This window comes from Littorina saxatilis, linkage group LG17, assembly GCF_037325665.1.
Source record: "Littorina saxatilis isolate snail1 linkage group LG17, US_GU_Lsax_2.0, whole genome shotgun sequence".
Classification (NCBI taxonomy): Eukaryota; Metazoa; Mollusca; class Gastropoda; order Littorinimorpha; family Littorinidae; genus Littorina; species Littorina saxatilis.
Window position 1 is genome coordinate 46945923 of NC_090261.1, and position 11962 is coordinate 46957884.

The 11962-nt window shown below is 41.8% G+C and overlaps 1 protein-coding gene across 1 annotated transcript in view; it reads left to right on the forward strand.

The window, feature by feature from the left end:
* The window catches only part of LOC138953501 (patched domain-containing protein 3-like), a 74517-nt gene extending 63810 nt beyond the window's left edge, over positions 1 to 10707 (forward strand). Inside the window, exons 14-16 of the mRNA XM_070325339.1 lie at positions 2461 to 2606; positions 6216 to 6499; positions 7972 to 10707. Coding sequence (XP_070181440.1) covers positions 2461 to 2606; positions 6216 to 6499; positions 7972 to 8333 — 792 coding nt within the window. The 3' untranslated portion in view covers positions 8334 to 10707. The remainder of the gene's footprint in view (positions 1 to 2460; positions 2607 to 6215; positions 6500 to 7971) is intronic.
* The last annotated feature ends 1255 nt before the right edge of the window (positions 10708 to 11962 follow it).

Genomic DNA, 11962 nt, shown 5'->3' on the forward strand with positions numbered 1-11962 from the left:
AACAGTAAGAATTATACGAATTCATGAAATAAAATTTTCTTTCATTTTGGTCTGTTGTGTGAAGGCTTGCTACCCCGGCTTTGACCGACTCTCTGAGATAGTAAACATTATTCAAATACATTCAAATAAAAATGTCACTTTTCATCTTTTGTGTGAAGGGTACACCAGGCTGATTTCCTGCACCATGGATCTAGAGGAGGCCAGACAGTCTGCTTCTCATTCCAGCTGTGTAGCGTTTTTTTTCTGCTCGTGAAGTGTATCGCCACATTGCCAAAGCCATTGGCCAAGAGAAGTCACCCTGTCTGCCCATTTTGCATAGCCTTACAGGCTGTGACACTATGTCATTCTTCAATGGTATTGGGGAAACAGAAGGCTTGGGAAGTATGGGAAGCATTTGAAGACGTCAGGGGTGTCGTTTGGGTCGGCCCTTCGGCCAATCGCCGATTTTATTTTTACTTTGGCCGAAACTTTCATGTCCCTATCGGCCAAATATCCGAAGAGTATTCGTCTAAATCGGCCAAAGTTTGTCCAGTTTTTTGTATTGGTCAGGCTTTGATTGCTAAAACTGCTTGATTGATTGATTGATTGATTGATTTTACAGACACACAGTCAAGCTTGTAATTTCTCTTTTAGAGATGAATAAAGATTATTGTATTGTATTGTATTGTATTGCCGATGTACTTAGTCAACTGACTGGCGTTTATTTCCTTCGTGAATACCAAAAACGAAACATCAATGTTTTGAACGGAAACCATTGCAAAAAAATATAGATGCCAGAGTGGTTTCCCTTGCGTTCGCCGGTTCGCGATAGTTTATCAGTCAGTCAGTGCTTTCGATTTGGATTTGAACATCATGTCGCAACCGAAAAAGAAATAAACTAAATTGGCCAAGGTTTGCTACCCTTTGCCAAGGTAAGTGATTCCGGACAAAATGACAGGAACACCACGAATGTGGACAGTGTCAGTGTGAGTGGTAGTAGTGTAGCAGACGACATAGCAGACGATAGTCACCGCGAATCAAAATCTGCTGAGCCAGAGAATGAAAAGCATCCTCCAAATCGTGGTTTTCAAGCAAGATGGCTCACCCTACACGGTCTTTTATTGTCATGTTTCCCAAGGTTTGTCAAGATTTGCACAAGATTGGAAGAGGTTTACTTTCAAGAAATTAAAGTTAAAGGTTTGAAAAAGTTTCAGGTGTCTGATGTAATTAAATCAGCAACATATAATCCAGGGGGTGTTACAGGGGTCCCCCCCCCCCCCCCCCCCCCCGAGGCTATCTGAATTTTTTTTCCTTTTTCTGTCTGTAAAGCCGGGGGAAGAGTTAATTGTCTAGTTGTCACAGTATGCGACACGTCTTCCTTCTAACCATACTATATGATGTCGAGAGCGAATATCAGTGAAGATAAATTGCCATTATCTAATACTAACGTTAAAAGAAATAATGAGTGGCTGCTGACACCAGTTGATCATGTTTAAAATCAAGGATAAGCCACAAATTGTTTATAAAATAGCTAACATTCTTCAGCTTCAGGGGAGCTTTGCCCCAAAGACCCCCCAACGGGACCCTGGACCCCAGGTTGTACCCCCCCCCCCCCCCCCCCCCTCTGGCTTAACTGCTCCACCCCTGTAATCTGTGTTCCTAAGACAATGATTGTATGTATTGGTGTTCCCCTCTTGAGTCTTGTGCTACAATGACAATGTTGCGGTGACTTTGTATGAGCCAAAATAATAGCCGAACATTTTCCAAGATGTCCTAAAGCTTTCTGACAGTTTCGGCCAAATGTCCCAACATGAAAATGTTTGGCAACACCCCTGAGACGTCAGTGAAACGTTCTTCAGGTTGTCTGCTCCTCTTTGTAAGCTGAGTACCACTGACAGGGCAGCACAATAGCTTTTTGGTGTACATCTGTAGGACAAAACCAGCAACGTACTGGGTGTGAACAGTGCTAGACGATACCTCTTCAGAAAAAAGAGCTGCCAAATTGACCATAATCCCCTTACAAGTGAGGTGCTGCTGCAGGACATAATTGAGAAGAGCCATCTACCGAGAACTCATGAAGTGTGCCTGCAAGAAGAGGTGTACAACAAAACGCTGCAAATGCTGCAAAGAAGGACTGCAAGGCACTGCTCTCTGCAAATGTGCTTGCATGCCTGTGAAAACTGTCAGCATCTAAACTGTGCAAAAATATTATTGCACTCATTTTCATACCCCAACTCACGGGTAGGAAAAATGTGTAAAGCAGTTCTTAGTGTATGATGTCATTGCTAGGTTTAGCTGAAGGTCAAGGTCATGTAAAGGTCAAGGTCAAGCATGTGAGTCGTATGGGCTTTGCCCTTCTTGTTCCAAATTTGGTGTTTGTTGCGTGATTTGAATGATTTTGCAACATACACGCCACACTATATTGCAGCCAACAAACGTCTCTGAATTTACATTGCTAATGTTCAACATGTTGTTTAACAGACTATAGGGACAGCGGTAGCAGTGATGTTCCTAGTGACGGCGGCGATGTTGCCACAGCTTCTAATGGTGTCCCTCGTCACGCTCAACATCATCTTCATCATCACCTGCGTCTTCGGCTTCATGTACTTTCTCGACCTCACCTTTAGGTGAGTTTTCCTGAGCACTGCTCATCAACGAACAAACCACCCGGTTGGGATGCTATATGTACAGCATAACATATCACAAACAGGGGTTGGGGGGGGGGACCACATACACACTATATTCAATGGCTTGCACTCAGCATTACTAATTGCTATGGAACCTCGATCTCTTCCAAAGCCTCGTGCGATCTTTGACGTCAAGGCAAAGAGACGTCATACTAGAGAGAATATCGTGACGTGTTAGTTCTAAACATTCTTCCAAAGGAAAGGCATACAGGCACGTTTCATGATATTGAGGATTGCAGTTTCCCCCTCACACACAATATTCCAAAATAATAAATAGTCAAACAGGGGCCAAAAAACAGTTTGCACCAAGAGTTCAACTTTTTATCTATCCAAAACAGTAAAAAAAATTATATGAACATTCGTATTTCCAAGATGATTGGCGTTCCAAGACGCTATATCCTAAAAACCCCAAAACATGCTTTTACAACTTCAGTGCATAATAACTGCCCAAAGGTGCTGTTTAAAGCAACCATTGATAATAATTTTTAACATACTCCTTGAACACATTAATAAAAACGGTTAACTTGCAAATAAAGGGACAGTATTGATCAGAACAATGGTAAGATAAAGGACGCTACTTATATTTTGTACATTTTTTTATCTTTATCGTTTCCTGTAGACCTCAGAAGTTCTAACCAGCTTAAGAAATCATTCTAAAATCGAAAAACAAACATCTATACAGTTTGTACGCAAAGTAGATTGATATTTGACACAGTCACACAGACATACGTGGGCTATGGGGCAACCCTACCCCCTAAATTTGAAAACGGGGTCAATTTCTTAACTGCATGCATTCAGCAAAACAATCCCTAAAAATTTATTTTTTTCACAAATGAACTTATGACTTTAGAAAAGCATTCAAAAATGCATATATACAACGCTTTTTCTTTGGTCCCAATTCAAGGGGGTGTGCTATTCTCAGGTAACACTGTGAACGCTCAAATGAGACTTGGTCACATGTCAAAATAGCAATCCCCCCTGTTGTTCATGGTTCGTTGGTGGGATTTTTTTTTATCTGAGCCATTGGCAAGCATGAAATGTCATCAACATTAGGAAAGACATAGTATCTCCCATTGTCTTTTGCGCGCAAACACTTCACACAGATCTCCTCTCGATCTGGCCCATCGGGGAAATGGGTTGACTTGGGGATGATCACCGCCCTGTATCTCTCCACCTTTCCATCCATGCTGACAAAGTCAGCGGTCACAAAGTCCCCAACTTGAATGTCTCACTGTGGGACAAACCTGGTTTTCACGATTGGCACCACGCGGCATCCAGTGGCGTGTTGTGGGTAGACGTCCATTGATTTTGATAATAATTTTTATATTTTTAATTTTCAGACCTTGTTTTTAATCCGAATATAACATATTTATATGTTTTTGGAATCAGAAAATGATGACGAATAAGATGAACGTACATTTAGATCGTTTTATAAAAAAATAATTTTAATTACAATTTTCAGATTTTTAATGACCAAAGTCATAAACTAATATTTACGCCACCAAGCTGAAATGCAATACCGAAGTCCGGCCTTTGTCGAAGATTGCTTGGCCAAAATTTCAATCAATTTGATTGAAAAATGAGGGTGTGACAGTGCCGCCTCAACTTTTTAAAAAAAGCCGGATATGACGTCATGAAAGACATTTATCGAAAAACTGAAAAAAAACGTCCGGGGATATCATACCCAGTAACTCTCATGTCAAATTTCATAAAGATCGGTCCAGTAGTTTACTCTCAATCGCTCTACACACACACACGCACACACACACACACACACACACTCACACACACACACACAGACACACATACACCACGACCCTCGTCTCGATTCCCCCTCTATGTTAAACATTTAGTCAAAACTTGACTAAATGTAAAAAGAAAAAGAAAATTCAAAAAAATGGGATAGCGGCGAAACGGGATTGCGCCAAAATGGGATGCGGTAGTAAAATGACGCTTGGCTTGTTAAATGTCGCCAAAATGGGACGGCGGCAAAACGGGATTGCACGTAAATGGGATATTGCGCGAATTATAAACGAAGGAGTAGGCCCTAAGTTTCTCGTACGAGATGTTTATTGGGAGTAAATATTTGGGGAGTAAAAATTTAGTTCCTTGTGAGTTCTTTTTTCGTACAAGATTTTTACTGGAAGTTTACTCCGTCCGAGTCAATTTTTCGTGGAGTAAAACTTTTGTGTTACATCGGTTCATGACCGTTGTGGTAACGAGCGCACATTGTTGTCTCTATATATTGTGTTCCTACGAATCGAAAGTACGATCGCCAAGCCAGTCTGTCATTGAAGGCAACGTTCGATATTTCCGTCTGTCAGCGTTGCCAACGTTCGACAGATTTTACTACTGTTACTCACAAACTTTCAATTTACACAATGAAATGCCAATAACATGTACACACAAGAATGGGAGACGAAGGGAAAACCTACTAGCGATTGAAATTATGCAAACGAACTCACAAATCCCTCACTTTCCGAATGCAAACGCTGCAAATCCGTATGCGTGCGTCGCTGTGCCGAACGTTGGGTTGACGAACGTTGCTGACAGACGCAACAAAACTTGATCAAAAGGCACTAAAAACGATTAAATGTTTTACTCACTGGGTATCGCATTCCTCTTTTTCTTCCTGCAGACGATATGAAGCGGTTGAAACGTCGTTTCCGATTAAAGGCTCGGTTATTTCCGTTAAAAACGAAGTTTGCCGAACGTGTGATTCAGTCTACAGACACCGGTCGGATCACAACAAAAATGTTCATTCTTTGCGATTTTGTGATACTGTTGATGATTCACCTGCTTTCCAGTGAAGAACATCAATAAAATGATGTTCACAAGCAAGAATAACAGACAAAAGCACGCGATGTGTAAAATTAGGCTTTGCTTTGCAAACAAAGCACGTGTTTTTTTTACTGACAGACACTTTCGGTGGTGATTGAAAATTTTTCCAGAAACGGTTTTATGCTCCCATTTGATATTGTTTCCCTATTTTCTCTAGTCAGAGACTAACCTTGTGTATTAATTGAATTAATAACCCCATTATCATAAGTTTTGTGTGTTATTTTCGTGTCTGTTGAATCACACTTTGAGATGGGGTCATGTGACAGAAGGAAATGGTGTCTGTCAGGATTCACACGTTCGCTTCGAAAAACGCGCTCAAATAATTGCTCAAACACAAACATTTTAGCTTTTATTTATTTTTTTGTATTGCAAATATCATACTTACTCATGCCAAGCAGAAAAAATGATGAAAATCAACACAGTAAGCAAGTAATTTGAAGGCAAAGTTTACACACATCAAAGAGTCTCATTACCGTGAAACATGCCCACAGCAAGCGCAAAAGTGTTTCCTGAATGACGTTTGTCTCGGTGACTTTGACATCATGAGCATTGGAAGAATCAGGCCCCATACCAGCCTAGTTTGACATGACCTCATTTACATGAAATACCCACAAGTGATTGAACAATATCGTTATCTCATGGGTAATCTGTCTCACGAGTGTAGGATTACAATTGTATCCCCCCCCCCCCCCCCCTTATGATTTCCAGCGGCATTTCTATGATCCACATTTTGATGAGCGTGGGATTCTCCGTGGACTTCTCGGCCCACATCTGCGCGGCCTACCTCATGTCCGACGACACCCATCGCGAGGACCGAGCCCGCTACGCCCTCGTGCACGCCTCCGGGCCCATCTTCAACGGCGGGATGTCGTCCCTGGTGGGTGTGTCCATGCTGATGCTCTCCGAGTCCTACTTCTTCATCTCCTTCTTCAAGATCATGAGCATGGTCATCGTGGCTGGGGCCGTCAACTCCGTCTTCTTCATGCCTATAGGTGGGCGAAAAATTATTTTAAAAAATTCGATTTTGATTTTAACGTTGGAAAGTATTTTTAATAGGCAGTTACTAATTAGAGTCATATATAGTTGTGTTAGTGTTAGTTACATATTCACAGAACGCCAGTGTGCATTTTTTTTCTTTTTTTTTCTTCGTAAAATAAAGATTATTTTGAAGTATGTAACGGTATGAGTATTTTTATACGACTTTTCTTATCAAATGACATTTTGTAATACGTATGGATGGATGTGCCTGCATCGTTACTATCGGGTATGTATGGGCTGTGAAAAAGTGAATTAATATTCTTTTTTTTATTGAGACAAACTTTCCACACCTGCTCCTCGTCCACGTCTTTTAAGTCACACCCCTCGCTAGTGACTGGGCTATATAATGTCAAGTGGACAAGACAAGTGTGCCTCAAGAAAAGCAAGAGTATTCACTCTTTCACAACCCATACAAGTAAATTTCTGAACACTGTAAAATCGGTGAGTTTTTGCCGAGTAAGATTTGAAAGGGATAATTTAGAGCTGTTCCAGGCTGTGACACAGGATTTCTTCACTGTAAACATACACATGCAAAAATGAAAAGAAAAAAAAAATCCTGCCCCGCTTCTTGTGGAGAGTGGGATTTTTATTTTATTTTACAAAAATGATGTAGCAGAGTTTCCCCGATACGCTGTCACAAATGTATTATGAATGCATTTCGAATACCTTATGACGCATTTTGTTCCAGTTATCTGCAGAAATATAATTATGCTTAAGTTAAGTTTTCACTCCCCATACCACTTTTGCGGAAATGCAGTGTTGTCATAATTTAACGTTTTTTTAGTCACTTGAGAAAAAGTGACTCTATGTAATCGGTCAGTGTTAGTCTGTCCGGCCGGCCGTCCGGCCGGCCGGCCGGCCGTCCGTAGACACCACCTTAACGTTGGACTTTTCTCGGAAACTATCAAAGCGATCGGGCTCATATTTTGTTTAGTCGTGACCTCCAATGACCTCTACACTTTAACGATGGTTTCGTTGACCTTTGACCTTTTTCAAGGTCACAGGTCAGCGTCAAAGGAAAAATTAGACATTTTATATCTTTGACAAAGTTCATCGGATGTGATTGAAACTTTGTAGGATTATTCTTTACATCAAAGTATTTACATCTGTAGCCTTTTACGAACGTTATCAGAAAAACAAGGGAGATAACTAGCCTTTTCTGTTCGGCAACACACAACTTAACGTTGGGCTTTTCTCGGAAACTATAAAAGTGACCGGGCTCAAATTTTATGTGAACGTGACTCATTGTGTTGTGAATAGCAATTTCTTCCTGTCCATCTGATGCCTCATATAATATTCAGAACTGCAAAAGTGACTCGATCGAGCGTTTGCTCTTCTTGTCTTCAGTTTCGTTTGTGTGTTCTTTTCTTCACGTACCCTCGTAAGATTAATCGAAATAACATTTTGACTTGACTTGCCTATTTAGTGCTGTCTTGGATCGGACCCGAGAATCCCGACCAAGGTTCAAGGAGAGACTCCAGCTGCATCCCTCAACTGCCTCCCAACGTGGAAATCCTCGATCGCGAGGTGGAGAAGAGCGCACAAGAGGAGGAGCAGGAGGAAAAGAAAGGCCCCAAAGAAGATGCTAGCGGGTCGACTGGGAATGCGAAAGGGGACGCAGGGAGTAACAGCGCCGATGCGGGAAGAGGGAAGAAGAACAGAGTAGACGTCGAGGAAGGCGAGCCTGAGCAGCACGATGACTTCCAGCCAGAGAGTAACGACAGTGCTGTGGAAACAGGCTTGACCTCACCAAGGAAACAATCTTCTGGTTCTGCGCCCAGATCCTGAAAACCTCGAGTGTCATTGACTTTGCAAACGGAAAAGACAGCAGTAATGCCCCTTTGAGTATCGTATTCCAACAAGGGTGAATAGCGCTGCAGCTGCAGAAAGAAAAGACAGCAATAACAACGTCTTCCAGTTAATGTGAACTTTACTGCAGTACCAAACAGAAAAACACACCAATGATACCACTTCGCGCAGCGTCTTCCTGCAAGTGTGAACTTTACTGCAGTACCAAACAGACAAGACACCAATGATACCTCTTGGCGCAGCGTCTTGCAACAAGTGTGAACTGAACTGCAGTACCAAACAGAAAAGACACTAATGATACCACTCCGCGCAGCGTCTTTCAGCAAATGTGAACTTTACTGCAGTATCAAACAAAAAAGACACCAATGCTACCTCTTGGCGCAGTGTCTTTCAGCAAGTGTGAACTTAAGGCTGGAGTATACACCTGAGGCCATATTTTAAAGTGGTTAGGCAGTTTTAAAGGTTTGTTTTTATGTTAGTTCAGTGTTTTGTTTATCAGGAAAAAACAAAACAAGTCGCGTAAGGCGAAATAACTACATTTAGTCAAGCTGTGGAACTCACAAAATGAAACTGAACGTAGTCCGCCTCTAGTGCAAAAGGCAGTGAAAGTGACGAGCCTGTTTGGCGTGGTAGCGGTTGCGCTGTGCTTCATAGCACGCTTTACTGTACCTCTTTTCGTTTTAACTTTGTGAGCGTGTTTTTTATCCAAACATATCATATCTATATGTTTTTGGAATCAGGAACCGACAAGGAATAAGATGAAAGTGTTTTTAAATTGATTTCAAAAAAAATTTTGATCATAATTTTTATATCTTTAATTTTCAGAGCTTGTTTTTAATCCAAATATAACATATTTATATGTTTTTGGAATCAGGGAATGATGAAGAATAAGATGAACGTAAATTTGGATCGTTTTATAAAAAAATTTCTTTTTTACAATTTTCCGATTTTTAATGACCAAAGTCATAAATTAATTTTTAAGCCACCAAGCTGAAATGCAATACCGATGTCCAGCCTTCGTCGAAGATTGCTGGGCCAAAATTTCAATCAATTTGATTGAAAACTGAGGGTGTGACAGTGCCGCCTCAACTTTTACAAAAAGCCGGATATGACGTCATCAAAGGTATTTATCGCAAAAAAGAAAAAAACGTCCGGGGATATCATTCCCAGGAACTCTCATGTCAAATTTCATAAAGATCGGTCCAGTAGTTTGGTCTGAATCGCTCTACACGCACGCACGCACACACACACATACACACACACACACACCACGACCCTCGTCTCGATTCCCCCCTCTATGTTAAAATATTTAGTCAAAACTTGACTAAATGTAATGAATAGAGCTTGTCGCGCAAAATTTTGAGATAACGACTGAAGTTTGAGCATAGGTATGAGATGTTTTCACGCAAACCCTACTGAAGAATTAACCATATCCACATATCGAGGCTCTGGGAGTTACTTCCCTTGTTTTAGGAAGCAAGCTTGGGGACAATGTAAAACGGATGATAGGTATCCTGAACGCTGTGTTGGCGTGAAATTCATCCCATTTGTGAAACCGGGAAAGCATCTGTACCATCTAGATCGCTGCCTTCGCTGGATAAAAGCCTGCAATCGCCCAGCTTACCAGTTGAACGTCAACACAATCAAGTCGTACACGTACATTTGCAGCAAGGTCAGATCTCGCACGACTTTGATTCAAGGCCTATTGCTAATTTTTTGATGGTTTGGTCTCAGTGTCACAAAAATATGACGATCTAATCAATCACTGATTTAAAAAATAAGTATGTTGCCCTATATCCATTGACATTCTTAGTGAAATAGATCTATTTGAAATAGTATTTCACTGCCCCGACCGGCGAACTTGTTGCCGGCTGTATTGAGCTTGTGTGTTCGTGTAGGCTTACTCAAAAAGTCAAAATCACAGTCGTCTCCGAAACAAGCAATAATCAGAGTTGGGGGGAAAACATTTCGTTTGTTCAGTTTTGTTTTGTTCTTGATAGTTTGTTTATCTCACACACACACACACACACACACACACACACACACACACACACACACACACACACACACACATACACAAACACACGCACACACATTGCACGTACGCGCACATACACACACCTACTGAGATATGCCTAACATACACGCACGCTTGCAAACACACACATAATACGCAAACGCAGTTTAATTTCCTCAATACAAGGCGAAAGGCACACACACACACCACACAAATAAACACACACACGCAGTCCCACACACACACACACACAACCCTCACACACACAAATAAACACACACACGCAGTCAACCCCCCCCCCCCACACACACACACACACACACAACCCTCACACACACAAATAAACACACACACGCAGTCCACCCCCCCCCACACACACACACACAACCCTCACACACACAAATAAACACACACACGCAGTCCACCCACCCCCCCCACACACACACACACACACAACCCTCTCGGACACACACACCCGCCCAACCCCAGCGTCCAACTCAACTTTCACCAACAACCATACCCTACTCTCACTATCGCTCTCTCTCTCTCTCTCTCTCTCTCTCTCTCTCTCTCTCTCTCTCTCTCTCTCTCTCTCTCTCTCTCTCTCTCACACACACACACACACACACACACACAAGCTCACGCAAGCACAGCCACACACACACACAGCACGCGCATACACACACAATGACACACATCACACACAGCACGCGCATATACACACACACTGACACACATCACACACACACACCCACACACACCTTTCGCAGTTCGCTCACAGTTCTTCTCTTTTCCATCGTCGCCATCTTCGAAGCTTGCTTCGCTTTTCAGGGGAGATAACCCGTTTATCACATTCGCTGCTGACTTGTGGGTCAAGGCTATTTGTGATATTGTATTGTGAATATGTAAACAAAAAAACAATCGGATGATCACAAACTGAAGAAGAGGAATAGGGAAGCAAAATAGAACACCAAACATAGTGATTTTACAGGTGAATTTGGAAAAAACCCACTTATGTATCCATTTTTGAAGCATGGAACACAGTCAAACATAAATTAAAAGTGTTAAAGTGGTTACAGTGTTCAGAAATAGTGTTAAATAACAAGTTGAGTTATCCCTCTTCACCAATTTTAAAAGAAATACACCTCTTGTCGCGCACAATTTTGAACTGTGATGCTTTTACTACCTCCACCCCCTACTCATTTTTGACTCACATGCGAAGCAAAAGTGAGTCTATGTACTCACCCGAGTCGTCCGTCCATCCGTCCGTCCGTCCGGACGTCCGGACGTCCGGAAAACTTTAACGTTGGATATTTCTTGGACACTATTCAGTCTATCAGTACCAAATTTGGCAAGATGGTGTATGATGACAAGGCCCCAAAAAACATACATAGCATCTTGACCTTGCTTCAAGGTCAAGGTCGCAGGGGCCATAAATGTTGCCTAAAAAACAGCTATTTTTCACATTTTCCCCATTTTCTCTGAAGTTTTTGAGATTGAATACCTCACCTACATATGATATATAGGGCAAAGTAAGCCCCATCTTTTGATACCAGTTTGGTTTACCTTGCTTCAAGGTCAAGGTCACAGG